This window comes from Vigna radiata, unplaced genomic scaffold (assembly GCF_000741045.1).
Source record: "Vigna radiata var. radiata cultivar VC1973A unplaced genomic scaffold, Vradiata_ver6 scaffold_131, whole genome shotgun sequence".
In the NCBI taxonomy this organism is placed as follows: Eukaryota; Viridiplantae; Streptophyta; class Magnoliopsida; order Fabales; family Fabaceae; genus Vigna; species Vigna radiata.
In genome coordinates this window covers 988045-1010174 of record NW_014543258.1, presented here as the reverse complement: position 1 = coordinate 1010174, position 22130 = coordinate 988045, and the positions used below count along the sequence as shown (strand labels likewise).

Below are 22130 nucleotides of genomic sequence, written 5' to 3'. Positions count from 1 at the left end.
TTTGTTCTTGGGTTGATAGAGTTTAGGATTACTAAGGAGAACTTGTAAATCTATAAACTCAATTATCATAGTGGAAATCCTTCAAAATCTAAGTTGTCTGAAAAAAGACTAGATGAAGATTCATTTGAATCAAATCAGTATAAATTTGTGTGTATTCCTTGTTTCATTTCTTTGTTCATTTTCTTCTTTCTTTGATAAAGTGTAAAAGTCCTCAGAACAAGCTACCAAACATTGGATTTTGAAAAAGAACCATAATTTCTTTAAAGCTTTTAACATTGAACCTTGCAAGATTAGATTTAACACCTAGCTAGTAACACCTTGTTAGTAATTTGAATCTAGAAACCATATCTAGAGATAAACACACAACCTAGCAAAAGATATAAAGATTGGAACAAAATCACCTTAAATGAATTAAGCAGAAGATAAAGAAAAGACTAGGTAAAAACTATATTTCTCTTGGAAGTAAGATATTAACCTTGATTTTGCACACGAAAAGTTCTAAAAAATGAATTCAACTCAATATAGACTCTTTCTTAATGTTAGAAAGGTTTATGAAAACTTGTGCTTTTAATATGGTGTAAAATGGTTTTGAAGTGAAAGCATTATATAGATTTGTAAGTGTTAGTTTGAATGAATTAAAACCATGTTTTAATATGTTCATTTCACTTACTCGTGGGCATAATCGATTAACTTCATGTTGTAACATATTAAAACAAAGGCTTAATAGCACTAATGGTCCCTATTTTGATTGGCAAAATTCGAATTGGTCCCCATTTTTTTTTTATTCAATTTAGTCCTAAAGAATGAATATTGTGTTCAATTTGGTCCTTTTTCACAGAAGCCGTTTAAATTGTTAACGGAAGACCCTCCAACAGTGTCAAACAGTGTTGATGTGGCATTTAATTGGCCACGTGGAGTCTATAAAGGCACACTCAGATGGATTTATTGATTTGGAAAGAAATGCATATTATTTATTGTACCCAAATTTATGTGATAGAGTGAAATTAGGTTTAGGGTTCTTCGTCCCTGCAAGCAGCTCCACGNTGCCGCCACCTTTAAACTCCTCCACTATGGACCCGTCCTTGAACTTCAAGGCAAATGTTGAAAGACCACTTTTACCTTCGCTGGCACTATTGATGCAGGCAAAAGTAACACCCTTCTTGTCCATATTTGTGAGCTTCATATCAGAGTAAAGACGGGCATTCAAAATCAATCTAAAATTTCCCCTAGACCTCATAAGAAGTCTGGCTTTTTTTGTCTCACCTCTTCATTTTCTTCCCCGNTTTCAACAACAACCTCCTGCATTGTTAAACCAATCCCCTCATTCTTAGGAACAGAAGATGCCCCTAAAACAGAGCTTCCATTGTTGGATAAACCAAGACCAAATGGCTTATCACTTTTCAGTCCAAAAATAGAACCGGACCCTTCAAGATTTGTCATTGGTAATTGCCTTTTCTACAGTATGCTCCTTGTCTGCATTGCTTTCTCCGGCAGCATCCTTATCCTCAATAGGTTTATCCTCTGTCTCATTTGTTTTGCTCTCCGACCTCTTAGTTTCCCCATCTTCAGCTTTCTCAGAATGCTTAGCTATACCAAGGAGTTAAAAACCCTAATTTGGCTATCCACCATCATTAAAAATTGGGTTTCATTAAAGAAAGGCTTAATACCCCTGATAGTCCCTATTTTCGTTAAGTGTGTTCGAAATGGTCCTAGTTTTATTTCAGATTTTACCTCACTATGCCTGAAGGAATCCACGTGGCCAGTTAAATGTCACATCAACACTGTTTGACACTGTTGGAAGGTCTTCCGTTAACAATTTAAACGGCGTCTGTGAAAAAGGACCAAATTGAACACAATATTCATTCTTTAGGACTAAATTGAATAAAAAAAAAATGGGGACCAATTCGAATTTTGCCAACCAAAATAAGGACCATTAGTTATTAAGCCTAAAACAAAAGAGTGAAAATCCTTTGCAAAACCACATAGAATTTAATATATTAAAAGCTCATATTAAAATAGAAACTTCAAAGTTGTTCATGATTTTAAATTATTCTAATTTATTAAAGTGATTGTCTAATTATTTAAAATTTCTTTCAAAGTCACTGCAATATTTTAACAAGTTAAAAACCTTTTTTAATCAAGTAAAAAAGTTCTTGTGACCAAAGTATGTTATAAAGCATTTTGAAAAATTTCTCAATATAAAGTAAAGATCAAATCAAGTAAGAGAAACCTACATCAGGTAGTCATTTAGTCAAAGAAGTTCACATAAGTGCAATTACCTATTCTCAGTGGATGCAGTGGAGAATGAGAAACCATGGTTTCAACAAAACATAAATTTGGATTATACTATACACATTATCAAAGGTTACATCAAATTAATACTTAAAAAAACCTATGACAAATGATATGATTGACTTTTCTGTTTTTAAGTTATTTGGCATCCAAATCAGACATAAAAAAGTATTGAAACTATTAAATCATTTCAAAAATATTTTATGTGGCTTGGACTAAAATCAACACAAATGGAGTTGTAGAGATTGTTCGAGATATGATGCTTGTGATAGTATTTTTAAAGGAAATTAGAGCAAATATATTAGCAATTTCAATTTTTTTCTTATCCAAAACTGTGTATATGCTGAGATTATGATAGACATTTTAAATATTGAAATCTCTTATATGAGTGACTATAAATGTGAGTGATTGAGTATGATTGTTCTTTGTTGTACAAAGTTCTTTTTCTACTATGATTATCCCCTAATTACTTGTGTTGTGTTCACATGTGATGATTTACTATTACTAGAGATGGGGAAGCGAGAATTTGTATCATGTTTGAGAGAGGGGATTTAAGGATATTGTTTATGCTTTTACTTATGTATCCTTCATTTTCAGGAACTGTCCCTAACAGGTGGTGCGTTTTCAGTGTTGCAACCAATTTCTTCTCTCGTTAATTAATAATAATAATAATAATAATAATAATAATAATAATAATAATAATAATAATAATAATAATAAATAACGAGATATTTTGAACTTTTATATTGACAAACAATTTGACTTTCTAGCTATAAAATACACAGTAATATTAACATAAAAACAAAAAAAAGTTACAATCCGGTCTAATTCTTCCCGATTTTCTTAACTTAGTCATTTGGTTTCTTCTTTTTGTCTGCTAATTCCATGGCCTTTATTCCCACATGGTTCCATTTAAACAACCACTATTCGTGCAAATGCCTGCAACATAAAATATGAACATGTGCTCCCAACTACAAAGATTGAGACACGAGTCCAACAAATGCATAAACATTTAAGTAGCTCTGAATATCTTATGTCATTACTTTCCAATTACAAAAAGACCCAAAACAGAAAAAGAAAGAAAATTGCTCGCCATAATTCCATAATTTCTTTAAACTAGCTCTGCTCAAAGTTGATGGCAACTACTTGAGTGAAATTGTGGAAATGGTCCAAGCACAAATCAGAGATATGGCATGGCATGATAAAACTACCAGGAACGAGCAAAAACAGAAAATTAACATCTAATCCGATTAAAACAGAAAAGGTTCAAAGCTCTCTCCAGGTCTCTAAACTCAGAAGCAGACAAACTTTCATGCCCTAATAGTTACACTGCATAAGCACAAGCCAGATGGTCTTATATCAGAAGTCTGCCACTCAGATCCTGGTGCTGCACTTGGATCATACAACAAAGTCCTATATGAAGGCTCCTCCTCTAGTGAGAATAGCAATAACTTATCATCCAATATCCCAAACCGAAAACCAATGCTTGAACTCCCCGTCAAAGGGACTGGTACCATTTTCCATGAATTGTCCTCTGGATTGAATATTGCCAACTTACGCTGGTTTTTCCACTCCATACAGAACAGCTTCTTTCCCAGCACTGCATGAGCAGTGACCATCACACACCCATTTTTCATCTCACACCAGCCATGCTTCTCCGGGCTGTACACATCAACAAACTTGGAATTTCCAATTGTAAAGCTTGACCTTCCACCCATGACATAGAGCTTCCCTTCAAATCCACAGGCAAAGCAACCCCATCTTGGGCGACGCAGGCTTTCTATTGGCGTCCACTTGTTGGTATCCGGATCATACACCTCTGCACTGGAGAGGCTATCACCGTTTGCGCCGTAGCCTCCAACAGCATAAACTAAGCCATTCACTTCAGCACAAGCAAAGTCATACCGAGCCACATTCATATTTGACAATCTGCTCCAGCTGCAATTGCAATTACATAGTTTAACAATAGCACTGTGCTCATAGAATATGTAGCCAAATAAAGATGCATCATATTGACAAAATGATGCATCTTTATCAATTATAAAAGTGAGAGGCTGATATGTTGTCAAGCAAATCTCATGTTTCAACGTTGCAATGATTTTCTTAATCTTGAAATCCATTTTAAGTCCTCACATAACTCGGCAACTAAAATCATACAATACAACAAGTCATTGTCCGTCAAGCCATTCCAAACTTTCCTAGTTTATATTTCCTTCCTACTACTTTATAGTGTTTTCAGTGAAACAGTTGTCACAGAGAAACACACTTGTTACAATAGCTAAAATCTTGTATCTGAAAGACTTCTAAGCATACACAAACAGTCCCTTCAGTCCTAATATCTAAAATCAACACAACACCAGAAATGGATATATTATAATGAACCATATAGAACTGGCAGTAGGATATTTTCACCCCGTATAAAGGATTACTGGGTCGAAAAAACAATATGACAGGTTTAAATCTCTCACCAAATCACAAATACCCAAAGGTTTCCCGAGAGTCTCATAAGTACACCAGACAACTAAGTAAAGTGCCATTTATTAACTCAATTATGAAGGAGGAATTATAAAATGAAATGTAATAAGTACCAATGTAAAGGTAAGTTTACAGCACAAAAGTATACCTGTTGAGGCAAGAATCATATTGATAAACCTCTTCTGAGACAGATGCAGTTCCATCAACTGATGAACAACCAGCCATAACAAGGAGCTTTCCATTGAGAACCACCACTCCAAAGCCAGCCTTTGCTGGACCAGGCATTGATGGAAGAGATCCGCGATTATGTCCCAGACAATCCATGACCTCCCAATGGCTCCCTTTTCCTTTACTACCGGCTGTTAAGATATAGAGCCATTCCTCGTCCATCCCAGCCAATTGTCGCACGGTTATAAATTCTTTGCTTTGAATAAAGCCTCTCCATCTCTTATTTACACCGCCCATGGATGGGAAGTTAGAACGAGGCACAAGTGCAAGGCAGTGCTTTGAAACATCATCAGGCAGCCCAGGTAAAATGGAGCTATTACAATCTTCATCATCATCTACAGCCTCAGACCTCACACAACGATTGCTTTTTGTAGGGGTTGGTTTATCATGGTTGGCCAAATTGGGAAAACACATATTTGGGTCTGTATATCTCTTCTTTTCAGCCAAAAAACCAGGCATTTTTCAAATTAGCAAACACAGATATGACGTACCACAAAGACGTTGAGAAATTTTGTTGGCGACCAATCAACCAATGTGAAAATGTCTTACTGAATACAACTAACTAAAGGAATTCATAATACCCTTCACCAATTGGGATTCTACAAGACCATGGCATAAAAGATGTTGCATAACGAACCACGTGAGCAGAATATGAAGACGACTTTCTGTGCATTATCCAATCTGACTGTAGTTCCATAACAGAAGTTATGCTCCTACAGTAATCCTTCTTACTTGTGTTCTGCCAATTATATCTTAAGCTTCCAAATCCGTATTTACCCTCACACATTTCACAAGTATCTACAAATTAAGGCAAGGAGTTCCAATATTACAAAGCTAAAAATTGAAATTAACCAATAATACTCATTTAAAAAAAAAAAAAAAAAAAAAAAAAAAAAAAAAAAACTGTAAAGTCATACGAGAATAGGCCATAGAACTCGCAAGCCTTAGCCACCAGTGACTTCCATTCCCTTTAAGTCCATATCAGCCGAACGAATGAAACTGAGTAGGGGGAAAAGTAGCAGAAGATTAAGAAAACTTCAAGCATTTAATTGAGAAAAGGAAACTCAAATTGAAAAATATTCAATTTGCAAGGTAAAAAAAGACAAATAACTGTTCCTTTTATAGATATTACTGGAACAAGAAAGCATAAAAAATGTTTGCAAACACCGCAATCTAGAAGTATACACAGGAATTACCCTTTAACAAAGTAAACCTTTCCGTGGTACCTAGAAAGTCCATAAGTTTGATCTCGGAACAAAAGTAAGTTTTTAACAAGAAAAATAATCTTTTGACCTTATTGAATAAAACGTTGGGCCAGATGAAATCATAATCAAATAAAACAACTCAATTGAAAACTACGAAGAGTCAACTGTACTCTTGCATGAAAACCCGGAGCAACATTAGCCAATGGATGCGTTGATAAAAGGAAATGAAGCTAACAAGAGTTCCAAAAACAATATAAAAAACGAAAAACACATCCCTTCACTGCAAGGGATTCATTTTGATTTTATTGGTATGAAACCACAGGTATCCTCCATGGATCACGAGGAGACAATTTTGTTTGAGTCAAACAGGATTAGGACCACTATAGACAATAAAACACTTAACTACAATTTCACATTCAGAAGTTGAATCCAAAGATTATGAATTTCAGATTGGTAGTAAACATAAAGAATCCCTAATAAATTTGCAAGTATATCAATGAGAAACAAGAAGACAAATGGCATCCAACCAAATCTGAGGTTTCAGAGACAGGAATACACGTTTTCAGCATTGTCGTTCGGTTCTGAAGAGAGAACACGATTCTAAAATCGGAATCCTAAGTAGCTACAGTAACGCAAGAGACAAATAATTAGAGTGCGTATATAAATCGATTAGAAACGACACTTGGTAGATCTGTAGCAAGAAAAAAACAGAAATTGTAATAATAACAGAAGCAAACTGAAAAACGAAAAACAAAGAAGAGGAACTTACAAAAATTACAATGAGCTTGAAAGGGAAAAGTGAGAGAAGGGCAGTTTGTGTTGGAAAGGAGAGGAAGAAGATAGGAGTGGCGACAGAATATGAAGCAAAGAGGACTTTATAGGATTTTTTACTTACCAAAACGGTCTGAGACAAGATATTTGGATAATACTGACACATCTCACCACGTCAGGAAGAACAAGTTTACGTTGAAAAAGTAAACACTGAACGTAACTTACACAAGGTAGTATCTGCATAATTTATGTTCTTTCTTAATTTAAATTTAGACTTTTATATTTAAAATATGTATTATATTTAAAAATATATAAGTTTTAAACCAACTATATATAAAATCCTGTATATGAGTTTTTGTTTTTTCCGTCAACTCGTCTACCTCCTAAAAATAGGAATTGTATGTATCCCATATAATATATAATATATCCTATGTATAATATATAATATGTGCACGAATAAAATATGCTAAAAAAAATGTCTAAGATTTAATAAGATTTATTCTATTTTATTAATATTAATATAGATATTTGTTTAATTTAGCTTAAATCATTTTTGTCGTCTTTATGTGCATTTTTCTTAGTTAGATCTTTGTATTATTGATTTCTTTCATTTAATTCTTAAAAGTGAAAATTTGACTTAATTTAAATTGGTGTAATGGAGTTAAGTTTTTTATGATTGACACTTTGACGTGGTAAGTTCTTTTATACTGGCATAAACAAGGTGTTACGTGGAATTACCTAAGTTTGATGTGAAAAATGTTTGATTAAAAAATTAAAAAAAAAGGTCATCTTCCATTATAATGAAGTACCACTCAGAAATTCTCTTCCTTGTCCATCACCGAGAAATCTTCTTCCCTATGCATCAAACCTGTGAGAAGAAATCCAAAAATCATTTCCAAATTACATTTGAATCGGGCCTCAATATAAACCTGTAAAGAAATCTCAATTTTCACAACCTTAAGAACACTAGACGTGAAACCTAGACACAAGCCATACTCTGTTGCCTCTTCTTCCAATCCCATACTCTATATCTTCTTCAATAATCTTCTTCAATACCCTATACAAGGAGTCCCAACAACTTCTACATACTTCGAATACTCCACGGATTGCAAAAACAAAATATTGCACACCTCTACCTAAACTTTGATTATCATTTGAAATGTTCGGAAACAGAAAACAAAATTGAAATGAGAAAAGGTTATCAAGATTGATTCATCTCGGTGAGAGAAAATTTCCTGCCATTGAAATAGTTGTAAAATTCATTGGCGGTGAACTGATCGACAAACTTTATCAACACGCTATAGCGATCTTCCATCTCGTCGTTCCTGCATGAAATAAGAAAATGAATGATTAATTAGGGTTTACACGAAAGGGGGGGGAGAGTGGAAATGAAGGGAACCTGATGAAGAGAAGGTGGTAAAAGTTGTTGAGGTGGGGCCCATAGAAGGGGATGAGGTCGTGGAAGGAGAGGTAGTTGGGGATGACAAGGACGAAAAGGAGAGTGGAGGAGGAGGTTTGGTTTGGGATGGAGGAGCAGGGAGAGGTTCGGAACAAGTGGAGTGTGTCTCTGTGTTCGCTAAATTTAGGGATATTGGATTGGGAATGGGATCGGAAGATGGTTTAGGGATCAATAACTTCAAGCACACTAGCCAAACCGGGCTTCACCCACTTCGACGTTGCCGAGGCCCTGCATACCCAATAAACCCTGATAAAGGAGGTCATTTGTCGATGCCTGCCGTTAGATTGGACTCCCAAATTTCGTGATCAACCCTAAGCATCAATCACTAGGGTTGAAGATGATGAAAGGTAAGGTTGAAGATGATGAACCCTAATTTGGGTTTCAATTCTCAGATTTTTTTTTTAATTTATATATTCCACGTATAAAGATCCGTGAATGCCACGTTTAAAAAATTGTCTACGTCAACATCCTATGTCATCAAAAACTTAGCCTGTTAAGTCAATTTAACAGTAGAGACCCAATTGAGTCAATTTTTCACTTTTAAGGACTAAATTGGAGAAACTGATAATACGGGGATCTAATTGGGAAAAACCTATTGAGATTGTTGACAACACAATATCTACATCACTCTGGTTTTTTATGATGACAACACATTGCTTAATAACACACATATGTTGTTGTTGTGTTACATGTTCTTATGCTGAATGTTTGATATATCTATTGAACATGTTTCTGTGATATATTGCTATGTGAGTGCATACTTATTCAACTTGTACTTGTTACATCATTTCTGGATGCATTGCACATGTTTTAATGCATGAAAACCTCAAGCACTTTTGTGAACTTATAACTGTGTGACAAAGCTGCAGTAAAGTCGACTCCATTATTAATTGAATCGACTATACTAAAATCTTTGTACAGATTTTGAGAATCAGTGCTGTGTGAGATTTTGAGAAGGAAAGAATTTTAAAATGTTCTTACTTGTCGAAGTCAACTATGTGCGCCACATATTCGACTGTTGATAACGATCTAAAAACCATTATTTTCATGCTTAAATATGATATCAAAACACACCCTTTGTGGCTTAGAATGAGCTTAAAATCAAGTAAAACACTTAGTTGAGTCATTAGAGAGTCAAAAGTTGGTTTTAGAGATATTATGCTTGTTTTTGCATTGTTTTGCAGGGTTTTGATGAGAATTGAAGATGGAAGTGAATTAGGACGGACTTAGACTCAAGAAAGAGGAAGAAAAAGGAAGAAAAGAAGAGTCTAAGAACCGCTCAGCGGCCAAAATCAGAGCTAACCGGTCAGAGCGGCTAGAGGCAAACCGCTCAACGGTAAAACTGACCGTTGAGCGGTGGCGTGGCAAAGAGGCAAACCGCTGAGTGGTTCACTTAGGCGCTGAGCGGTTATCTGTTTTTATTTGGCTTAGATTCTGTTATCTTTTTGGCCTATAAATAGGTCCAGTGCGATTGAAATTGTAATCTTTTGGCCAGTAGAGACGTCCAGAGCTATTCTACACACCTTGGAGGAGGTTCCTTGGATGTTTAGGTTCAAATCTACCAAATTTAGGGTTTATTCTTCCATTCTCTCATTATTTTTCATCTAGATTCACCATGTTCATGGTGAACTAAACCCTAGGTTGTTGGGGAACAATGTAATATTTTGAAACTCTCTTATATTAAAATTCTATCTTCTTTATATGCTTGCATATGCTTATCTTTATCAATTGTTGGGTTACTTACGTTTGCTTAATGCTTTTATCGTTTAACTCATTCGGTAAATGTTGCTTATCTTTATTGATACGGAGACGTACGGTAATGTCATGATCTGGGGGGAATTCCTTGATTATGCTAATACCACCTAGAGATAGGAGTAGGACGATCAATTGTATTTTGCTTCTGCTTATCATGCATTATTGGTTACTAGGGGAGGCTAGAGATCGCAAGCCAATAATTGGTAATAGGCTTTTTACCAACAGATTGGGTTTAGGGTAGACTAAGAAAGTTTGCATGACAATTTGATAAGTAAGCTAAGAAGATAAGAAGAGTAGATATAAGAGGGTGGATAAGATGAAATTGTAAACCCCAACAACTCCATTCATCCATAGTCTTTTCTAGCCAATTGATTCACTGCATCTTGCATGTTTATTTTTGTTCTTTGCATTCAAAACCTAAATTCAATTCTTTTCTCAAGTCTTATGCGATTGGTTTACATGAAAGTTAAGGCCTAAGAGTCCTTTGGGAAGCGATACTTGGACTTACCCATTTTATATTCCTTGATAACGATCTGGTATACTTTCTAGGGACTTAACAACTGTATTAGTTGATTGGTTTGAAATTCTGCTATGCTCATGAACAGTATCGACTATATTTTCAAAAGTTAGTTGAGCATTGAATAGTAGGTCAACTGTATTGAATGAGTTTTAATTTGTTTGACTGAATGCTACTAGTTTGATTGAGCTGTTATAACTGTCATAACATAGTCGACTATATTATTAGCTTAATCGACTTAGAGAATGTCTATTAAACAGAAATCTATAAATTGATGGAACACTAAGTTGTTCAAAGACTTTTGATGATCTAACTTTTTTACATTCTGTTTCAGATTGAATTCCTAGAGATTATAGAGCCCCAAGAACTCATCAAGAAGACGGTGGTGATCTTTCTTGAAGGAGATTCAAAGGGAGATTGATTGTGCGCTCATTGCTTGATCACATTCTGCACATTGAGGTGTTTCTAGTTTGATCAAGAATCTCGTTTAGCATCTGTGGTTATTGTTGTGTGTACCTGATGTGACTACAAGGGATAGACTCGTGGATTCTGGTTCACTTTGAGGATTGTTCAAAGTGGTGTTGCAGATTGCAAGAGAGGGGATATCTTGCTGCAAGTCTTGCTGTGTTGTATGCCTATATTTTGGTTAGAGGGTTAGAGAGGTGTTTTATATTTTTGACGTGGAGGTCTTCTATAAAAGCCCTGTTGTAAAAACCTTGACCACTATAGTGCATTTGCTTCTTGGGTTTGGAAGGACACTGGATGTAGGCATTGTTGGTCGAACCAGTATAAAAACCAGTGTTTGATTTCTCTATCCCTACTCTTATATATTCAGTCGATTATATTATTTGCGTAGTCAACTACGATTTTCCGCTGCACACATTTTTCATTACTTGCGTTTCAAGAAAGACTTGTAAAGTTTTCAACTTTTTTTTAAAGACCCCCCCCCCCCTTTGGTGTAAAACGAAGCCTACCTGTTTTCCAACAAAACCCACATAAATAGGGACTGCCAAAGTGGTTTAACCTTTAATTTATTATCATATATATAACAAAATATATATTAAATATCAATTAACATCATAAATATACTTTTATATTATATATCAAAAACATATATATGATTAATTTTTTTAAATAGTATATTACTACTATATTAACACACATGGTAAGTTTTTATGGGTAAGTTTTTATTATTTATTGATATTCTTTCATATCCTATATTTTATAATAAATTTAGAAATTATATAAATAAACGAGGTATTTTTTTTCATGAATACTAATACTTTTTTATTGACTTAAGTATCGTAGAAGCATTTACAAGTAGATATTTCTTTGTAAAAGATATTAAATTATTAGAGTCATCATTTGGATCCTGCCACATGTCTTGTAAACTATGCGTCAAATCCTGCTAAAAACATTTGAAACTCACCATGCGCCCGTGAAACTCTTCCCACACACTGTTAAATGGTCGACAAGTGTACTGAATTATAACAAGCAATATAAAATGGTAAGACTAAGTATCGTGTCCTAAGAGACTTGTAATACTAAACAATCGCACAATACCTTAACTAATTAAGACTAAAGAGCAATTTTAATGATTAAAAAAAAATTCAATAAAGGTAAAATAATACTCGAATGTAAAATTAATCAATTGGGGCTAAAACAAGAATGAATGAATGGTGTTGATGATATGAGATGAAGATGTTGTTGGGGTTTATATTTCACCTACTTTAGTTTCATGCATATAAGAATTCGTCTTCTTCCTTAGAATGTTAATGTCACTTTTTAAATTACTTAGAACCCAATCCCTTGGCGTAAAAAGCGTAGCCCTGATTATTAGACAACAATTCCTTGAAACCCTAATAACCAATTCCGCAATAAGAATAGAAGCTTAAGACAACCAAACGTTCTATTTCTATCCCTGGACAATAGTTCCTTAAGGTGAAATCCTCTAGATCCTTGTTTCTAGGTATTTCCTGCAATAACAAAGAAATCCAAACATCAACCTTTGAATGGCCAAAACATAACTAGCATTACGAATAGGAGAAAATCACTAACATTCAATGAAAGAAGCATAAAATGTTTGAATCATATTCAAATACATGAGAGTTTAGAGGTTACATCTTCCCCAACCACAAATGAATTTAGTTCTCCATTGTCATGGAGAACCTTGGTGTACAATGGAAGAATGATATGGAAACCCTAGAAAGAGAAAAGGAAAGCCCCTGCATTCCCAATCTGCCTCCAAAGGGTCGAAAATAGAGTTTCTATGCTTCAGCTGCCAAAAAATCTCAACCCTACTGCGTAGAAGCCTCTAAATAGATCAAAAGTTCCAAATGGGCCAATGTTGCCAATGCTCAGCACCCTAACAAGGGGCAAGCAGGCGATCTTGCGAGAAGACTTGCGCTCAGCGCCCTGGTTGAGGGCAATCAGGCGTCTTACATGACATGCAACAGGCGCTCAGAGCCCCACAAGAGGGCAACCAAGCATGGTTGCACGAACATCAGTGCTGAGGGCCCTTGAAGAGGGCAAGCAGGCGAAACTACGTGACCATTTGCGCTAAGGGCCCTAGAGAGGGGCAATCAGGTGTGGTTGCGTGACAACCAGCGCCCAGGGCCCCAGAAAAGGGCAATCAGGCGTCTTTGAGCCTTCTACAGCCTTCAATTCTGGTGTTTTTGTTGTCCTTCGTAGGTTCCAACTCCTTGATACTTTACTCCTCTTCCAAAACATACCAATAACCTACAAAATTAAGGGGATTAGTGATTAAAATCATTAAGTATAACCTCAATTCACTTATTCACACAATTCAACTAAAAACAAGAGTATAAGCAAACTTCAAAGTCAAAAAGAGTTGATTTAGAGTATCAAAATTGCATCACAGATAACGGCAAAATTAACCGTTATCACACACCTATAAGCTTTTTATATTTCTTATTATTTTCGTACAAAATCATATATTACATACAATATTATACAGTACAAATATTTTCTTCATTAATAAATCCCTATCGACAAGGTATAAGTATAAATCCCTTCCATCTAAGGTAGAAATACCTAAGGCTCTTTTTTAAGGGATCACATACTCGTTGTTAATTTGATGATCCACATCATTCATGAAAACAAATTTAGGTATGTTTCCACATTTAATTTTACCCTAAATATAGGTATGGATTTGTTAAGGATAAAATATAAATTTTGGATTATTTGATATCTCATAAGCATGTTTCATGGTGAATATGTCATGAGAAGAATATTTCCAATACCCTCTATCACTAATGTGCTAAGACTAATTGTAAAAAATGATTAAATTTACTTTTTTTATGCTTGACCATGAACCAATAATAGAATTATATCCATCACTTTTCTTTATGCACCAAAATTTGAGGAATGTTATCTTGGAACTTTATATCTTTTCTACATCAATATTTTATTATGATATAATTCTTTTATTGAGTATTGATAACGGTCTAAAAACCGTTATTTTTATACATTAATTTGATATCAAAACACAACCTTTATGACTTAGATTTAGCTTGAAATCATGCATTTTGATTAAGTTAGTGAACAAGAGAGTCAAAAGTGGTTTTAGAGATATTATGCTTGGTTTTACATTGTTTTAACAGGATTTTACGAAAGATGAATGATAAAGATGAAGAAGGAAGGACTTGGAACAGAAAAAGGGCAAGAAAAGATGAAAAAGAGGTGTCGCGACCACCGCCAAGCACTACCTTAGCGTTGGGTGTCCAAGACGCACACCGTTGAGCGTAAAAAACCGTTGAGCGTCCAGCGTCGCCACCGCTGAGCGTCCAGCATCGCCACCGATGAGCGTTAGCTACCGTTGAGCGCCTAAATGAATGGGCCTAGGCCAAAATTCTGTTATTTTTTTGGCCTATAAATAGACCCAGTGCGATTTCAAAAGTAATCTTTTTGCAATCAGAGACGTCCAAAGCTCTTCTTCACTCCTTGGAGGCGGTTTTTGGATGCGGGAGCTTCGAATCACCAAATCTCGGGTTTATCTTTTCATCTTTTTCATTCAATTCATCTAGTTTCACCATGTCTATCTTTTGAACAATGTTGTTGGGGAACAATGTAATCTTTTGAAACTCTCTTATATCGAAATTCTTGTTTTATTCATATGCTTGCATATGCTTGTATTATCAATAGTTTGAGTTTTCTTATCCGACTATCATGCTTGCATCCTTTAACTCATTCGGTGTATTGATCCTTGATTTTTTCGATATGGGAACGTACGAGAAAGTCTCAAACTGATAGGAATTCTCTTGGTTAAGCAATACTACCTAGGAATAGGAGTAGGACGGGCAATTGCTTTAAACTTCTGTTTTTCATGCGTTATTGGTTACTTAGGGAGACTAGGAATGGTGAACCAGTAATTGATAATAGGTTCTCTTCGCCGAGGAATCGGGTTTTGAGTAAATTAGGTAGCTGCATGACATTCATAATAAAGCGAATTTAACAAGAATAGTAGATATAGGAGAGTGGATAAAGATGAAATTGGAAACCCCAACAACACCATTAATTCATAGTCTTCTTTGCCAACTGATTAAACTTTGCATTTGCATGTTTAAATTCTGTTTTTGCATCAACTTTACAAATTATTCTTCTTTTGAGTCTTATAAAATCAAATCACAGGAACGTCTAGGCCACTGAGTCCTTTGGGAGAACGATACTCGGTCTTACCGTTTATATTACTTGATAATGATTTGGTACACTTGGCAGGGGCTTAACAAGTTTTTGGCATCGTTGTTGGGGACTCGTGGTTTAACTTTATCAGTAGTGTGATTTTGATTGAATTTGACTTTGTATATATTTTGTTTTAGTTTTTATTTTTATTTTTCTTTTACTATAAAAGTGCTTCTGGGGTTTTTATTTCTTGTGCATGCAGGATACAATTCAAACTAGGAGCAAGAAAAATCAACAACCTCTACTCGAAGGATTGAGTGACAGGAGGGGGAGGAAAGTAAGAAAGCCATCACGTGAATTATTCCCCTCTCCTGAAAGACTTTTACAATCTTCACCAGAGACTCTTACATAAGACTCAGAGGAGATGGCAGCGGAACAACCTCCTCCCAGACGCACACTTGCTGATGCATCTAATGTTGTGGGCCCGTTTCACTTCAATAGTATAGCCATGCCCAGGGACAACATAGCCAATATGGTGATGAAACCTGCATTAATTCATCTGGTACAAAGCAACCAATTTCACGGCTTGTCAAATGAAAATCCTTATGATCATTTGACAACATTCGGTGAAATTTGCAACACTGTGAAGATGATTGGAGTATCTGATGATCAGGTAAAACATAGCTTGTTTCCTTTCTCATTGGGAGGCAATGCTAAGACATGGCTAAACTCCTTTCTAGAAGGAAGTTTCACTACTTAGGAGACTGTGGCATCTAAATTTGTGAGCAAATATTTTCCTCAATCAAGAGTCACCCAAGGAAGGCTAGAGATCTCTTCATTCAGGCAAGGTATGGAGGAGACTCTTGGACAAGCGTGGGATGGGTTTAAAGGCCTATTGAGGAAGACACATGTTCATGGATTTGACAAGACAACTATAGTTCTTGCATACCTTGGAGGCCTAAACACACAGTCAAAGATGATGCTAGACGCCTCAACTGGAGGTGACATAAAGAAGAAGACTGAAGATGAGGCCTATAACCTGATTGAGAGTATGGAAGCAAATGAACAGGAAACCCATAGTGAAAGGGGCGCACCAATGCAACAGAGGGGAGTTCTACATCTTCCTGCTGATGACGCTATATTAGCTCAAAATCATCTCCTTACTCAAAAATTGGATAATTTGACAAAGGTTTTGTCACAACTTCCAAAGGAGATCCAAAATGTCTCCCAAGCATAACAACTTTGTGATTTCTGTGGAGGTGACCATATTAATGGTCAATGTGCTATGCTGGAAGAGATGCAACAGGAGGCTAATTACATGGGTAATCAGTTCCAAAATAGGAATGGAAATTTCAACCAAGTTAACTTTAACCAAGGTTGGAAGAACCACCCTAGTATTGGACCTAGTCAAAATAACCCATCCGGGAAAACAGGAGCCCTCTTCAACAACAAACAGAAACCATCACCCTTATGGCAGCAAGTGGCTAACTTGACAGAGAATGGTAGAGACCTTACTGGCAGATTTGATAAATTTATAAAGGTCTATGATTCTCACTATGCAAGCCACCAGGCTAACTTCAGAACCCTGGAGATGCAGATGAGTCAATTAGCAAAAAGGGTGGAGACCACAAAAAAGAACCAATTTAGGGCTAATAATGATATTAACCCTAAGGAGGAATGCAAAACTATTGTGACTAAGAGAAAAATAGAAGATGAAGTTATTGAGGTAGAGAGTAGTGAGGAGGAAGATAAGGAGATGAGTGAAAACATGGATATTGAGAGCAGTGAAGAAGAAGAGGAGAGGATTGAAAAAAATGGAGAGAATGAGAAAAGAAGTCACTGTGGGCCATTCAGGGAAATTTTTAACCAGGTGACTGTTGTTCCTTTAATTGAATCTCTTCCCCAGGTTCCTGTTTACTCCAACCGCATAAAATACTATCATGGAGAGGTGATTAATTTAGATGAAGAAGAAGAATAGGAATTGCATGTAAAGCCTGGAAAGAGACGTCGTCCACCAAAGATGAAGGACCCAGGAAGTCTTACTCTTCTATGCATGATTGAAGATGTAGATGTGGGGGGAGAAATGCTAGACTCTGGGTCTAGTATTAACATGATTCCTTTATGTTATCTAAATAAAATTGGAGGATTAACATTGAAACCATCAAATCTTATGGTGATGGTAGTAGATGGGACATCTTCAAGGCCGATTGGTATGGTGGAGGATGTAGTTGTTCGGATTGAACATCTTGAATTCTTGGTTAATTTCATAGTCATGGATATGAACACAAGTGAAAGGATTCCAGTAATCTTGGGGAGGCCTTTAATGAAAACTTCTAAATTAGTAATGATTATCTTTGACGGGAGAATAATGTTGAAAGACCAACAAAGTGTCCTAATGTATAATGGATCTAGGAAAAAGCTCATGCGACTACAGAAGAAAGCTAAATATAAAGCTTCAAGGGGAGGAGCTACATCAGAAGAATCTGAAGGTACTGACACTGATGATTGTAATCTTTTGCAGGTACCTAAAGATGAAGAGGTAAATAAAGGAGGAACAATCCACTCACAGGACACACCATTCCCGCCTGATTCAAAAGTAAGATACAAGAATAGGGAGTGAGTTGTGAAAAAGCTTAAAGAGGAAGGAGTGGTGGAGATTAGAAGACCATACTCCAAAGCAATCAGAAGGGTGGACAGAAGACAATTGATGAGTTGGGTTGATGAAGACACCAACTGGGATAAGAAGACTTGATTTTATTTGAAAGAATCCCAATTGTTGTAAAACATTTATTTTATTTTTATTTTTGGACATGTAAGTTTTGGATTTTTGAATAATTTTGGGTAGCATCTACTGAGGGATACTAATTAATTATGTATCTACTAAAGGATACAGGTAAGTACACCTATTGAAGGGTTTTGGGAAGCACTTATTGATGAGTGCTGGAAAAGGTTTGGGTCAGGCTCGTGACGTTAAACACGCGCTACCTGAGAGGGAACCCAGTTGATTATTGTTTGTTTTTAATAACCTGTTTAGTTGCATATTAGGATTGAATGTTGCATATGAGAAGGGAAGTGCATAAAATTTTGAAATAGGAAGTTGAAATCAAGTGTTAAAGGTATGAAAACGTGAAAGCAAACCAAAAAGGGAAGAAAACTTTTAAACGCCCACTGCTGAGCGGTGGCGTCGCAGATTGGGTTCTTGGGCTTTTTAAAAGCTCAGTGTTGGAAGCCCATTTGCATACTTTTTAAACATCCCTAGGGTGCACCCAAGCGTTTTCTACGGACTACAACACTTTGCCTTCACTTCCAAAAGCTTTCTAAGGTTTTTCTCTTCACTTTTCTCTTCACCTACTCACTTTAACTCCATATTTCTTCAACTTTCTACCATTCTATTGTCAAAGTTTGGGGTTTTTGGTGAGAGTATTGCATTGGGAAGGCATTATCATCATTCAAGAGGAAATTTCAAGCATCTAAAGTATCTCCACCCAAGTAAGTCATGCAATTTCGTTCTTAGGGTTTCTAGAATTGAAAATTGATGACGAACATGTGTAGAAGTATGATAAATTAGGGTTTTTGATTTCTATGCATGATTTGATGAAATAGAAACATTTTGCAGTGATTAAATTGCATGAATCTGTTCTGGAACTGTGATATTGGTGATTGGGTGGAGATTAGAACAGTTAGGAAGGGGTTTTTTGCAAAACTCTCGACGCCACCGCTGAGCGTCAGTGAACGCTGGGCATTCTGCGATGCCACCGCCAGGCAGTAGGGAACGCTGGGCGGTGGGCGTCAAGACTTGTTTTTTTGGTTCGAAATCTCTAATGCAGGTGGTGCTAAGGGGGCCTTGTTTTACCCTTACTGTTGTATAGTGCTTGGATAATAAATGCTTGATGGTGTGCTAACCTTTAATTATAAGTTCCTTGGTCTTTTGAATTGTGTTTGATGTAGCAATGGCATCTTCATCAAGAAGGGTGAAAACCAAGGGAAACAAGAGAAAGGAACCAGAGAGGCCTCCAAGATTTTATTCTCATAGATTCCTTTCTAGGAAACATGAGGAGCACTTCCAGACTATGCAAGAGAGGCGATTGCTGATGGAGAGAAAAGCCATGTTCATCCCAGAATTGGCTCCTCGGTTTGGTACAGAATTGGAAAGCAGAAACTGGGAAAAGTTGGCTACGTACCCTACACCAGCAAGTATTGAAGTGCTAAAAGAATTTTACACTAATGCTCTGTTTAGAGGAGTGCAAATGGAGAGGTACACCAACTATGTTCGAGGGGAGATCATTAGATATGACCTCGAGACCATCAACAGTTTCTTGGGCACAAAGTGGGTTAGAGAACAATGTCAGTTTGCACTGAACATCAGAGAATGTTCAGACTATGATGATATTGAGAGGGTGCTTTGCATACCTAGAGGGGACTTCTACAGAAACCCGAATGGTGTTCGCATCAACATCAAGAGGGTGGATGTGACACCTCTGGCGAGATATTGGATGGCATTTACTCATGCCAACGTCCAACCCTGTTCCCACGTTTCTGACATCACTTTTCACAAGGTCATCTTTATTTACTGCATGCTGAGGCAGTTAAATGTGAATATTGGCGAGGTCATCGCCAATGAGATAGAGAGTTGTGCTGCCACTGTGAGCAACAGGGCACCTTTAGGGCATCCTTCCCTCATTACACATTTATGCCAGTAGGCTAGGGTGGATACTTCCATTCCACCGTTCGAGAGGCCTAGAAAGGCCATCGATGCCTCGTACTACAGACAGCATTGTGGAGGTGATGAGGTGGCTGAATCAGTGCCTAGGAGACGTCCTAGGAGAGGAGCAGCTAGGCAGGATGAGCCAACACACCATGTAGAGCCATTCCAGATGAGGGATATGTATATGTCCATGATGGAGGCTAGACTTGAGGCTCTTCGCAGAGGGCAGGTGGCCACAGAGGAGATGATATATGAGACACCACCGGTGCACAGGTGGACTATGGACGAGTTCCATAGTACTATGGCATGGCCACAGGAGCAGGCACAAGGTAGTGGATTTGGAGCAGCTGAAGCTCCAGTGATGGATGATGATGAGGAGGATGACGCCTTTGAGGATGCAGAGGCTGGAGATGATGATGATGATTCTGATGACAGCATGGCCTGATTGGACATCTACTGATGGATGTCATATGCAGAAGAGCAGGGGTTTATTTTTCTTTTTCTTTTTGTAATTTGAACTTGTAGTGTAGGTTTGCTTTAGTTGAGTAGTGTAGGGTTGTGTGAACTTGTCTGAACATCTTATCTGATTGTGGTTTGACTTATTTTTATGCATGATGAGTATGCATGATAATGTTTGATGCGGATGATGATTGAGATTACTATATATGCTTCTATACAGGTGAATTGTTCACAAGCTGTGTGAACAGGTGCATGATGAGTTATGATTGTGGTTATGATGCTAAGCAGGATGTATGACTGAATGATTGAGTAAGCACATTTGAGTGAGGTTTTGATCTTCAGAGTATTTGTTGATATATTTGCTATCCAATTGAAAGCATGAATGATATTGCCTAAATCTGTATGATTGATTGAATTGGATGCTTATGTCATATGATCAAGGCCATTTTGGAAGCCCTTACTTAGCCAAATTTTCGCCCAAAGTAAAGAGAACCATGTGTGCTACCCTTTTTGAACCTTAGCTTGGTACACTTTGAAAACCTTGTTAATAAAAATCTTTACCTTGAGTTATGTATAGAAATATTTTATGGTATTGATAAAGGTTCAAGTTTGGGGTTGTTGGGGGAAGTTGAAAGGCAAAAGAAAAAGCATTGAGTAAAATGTGTTGAATGATAAAAGCATGAGAAGAATAGAAAATAAAAAGAAAAGCGTGAAAGATAAAGCTCAATGCAAAAGAAAAAGGGAAAAGTTGGGAATAAGTAGATTGGTTGAAAGAGAGTTGTGTTTGAACTATGAATATTGAATAACTCTCTTAACTCAAGGATTTTGTGATCTGAAAAACCAATATTTCTTGTTAAGCCCAGCCAAGTTATAAGCCTTGAAAAAGTCCTTGTGATGACATATATGTGTGAGAATGTTGGTTGTATTAGATGAAAGTCAATTTTGTTGTATGTGACAAGAGGATAGTAGAGAGAAGACTGACCTCCTTAAACACTTGAGTGATTGAGTGAAACACTTTGCTTGGAAAGCATTGATGAATTTCATGATTACATCTGTGCTTAGTGGATTGGTCATTCATAAAAATAGCATCTGTTTCAAAATATGTGATTATGTGGACAATTTGTGACCTTGAATGAATTGAAGCATGTTTGCATCTTAATTAGATTCCATTGAAAAGCTGAATTGAGTCATTACTTGTTGTGAAAAGATATGTTTTGAAAAGTGTTGAACCATTTTGATGATAGGTGGAAGGTCAAGTTTTGTTTTGTTTGCTTGAGGACAAGCAAAGTTCTAAGTTTGGGGTTGTGATAACAGTCTAAAAACCGTTATTTTCATACATTAATTTGATATCAAAATGATGGGTTGTCGCAAGCCACACAAATTTAATGTGCAATAAGAAATGCAGTATAGCTAGGAAATGACTCCTAGGTCGTCTCTCAAGAATTAAGTCAAACACGAAGTGGGGGGGGTTGTGAAAATGTTGTGGTGAATACGTATGAATAAAATCAGAACACTGACGTAAACAGAAATGTAAACACAGATCTAAAAATGGTTAAAAGACAGACTGAAAACGGTTGGTCATTAACTTAATTACAATGCTTCCTATCACAGGTCAACAAAATT

At 36.4% G+C, this 22130-nt stretch overlaps 1 protein-coding gene and 1 long non-coding RNA gene across 2 annotated transcripts; both read right to left on the bottom strand.

Moving 5' to 3' along the window:
• Window positions 1–3272: 3272 nt before the first annotated feature.
• On the bottom strand, window positions 3273–5586 carry LOC106753502 (F-box/kelch-repeat protein At1g67480). Its single transcript, XM_014635318.2, has 2 exons — window positions 4916–5586; window positions 3273–4230 (listed from the first exon to the last, which is right to left on the bottom strand). Exons 1-2 carry the CDS (start codon window positions 5452–5454, stop codon window positions 3603–3605), a joined length of 1167 nt encoding a protein of 388 aa, XP_014490804.1. The 5' UTR covers window positions 5455–5586; the 3' UTR covers window positions 3273–3602.
• A 345-nt stretch (window positions 5587–5931) lies between these two features.
• LOC111241065 lies at window positions 5932–7191 on the bottom strand. The gene is made up of 3 exons (XR_002666788.1): window positions 6970–7191; window positions 6728–6822; window positions 5932–5994 (listed from the first exon to the last, which is right to left on the bottom strand). It is a non-coding gene; the product is annotated as an uncharacterized LOC111241065 (long non-coding RNA).
• Between the last annotated feature and the right edge of the window lie 14939 nt (window positions 7192–22130).

Excerpts from the sequence above, each read along its gene's own strand:
- LOC106753502 (XM_014635318.2), bottom strand. The coding sequence starts at position 5,454 with ATGCCTGGTTTTTTGGCTGAAAAGAAGAGATATACAGACCCAAATATG. Across the intron at positions 4,231-4,915 it reads TATGATTCTTGCCTCAACAG|CTGGAGCAGATTGTCAAATA; the intron begins GTATACTTTTGT and ends TTGCAATTGCAG.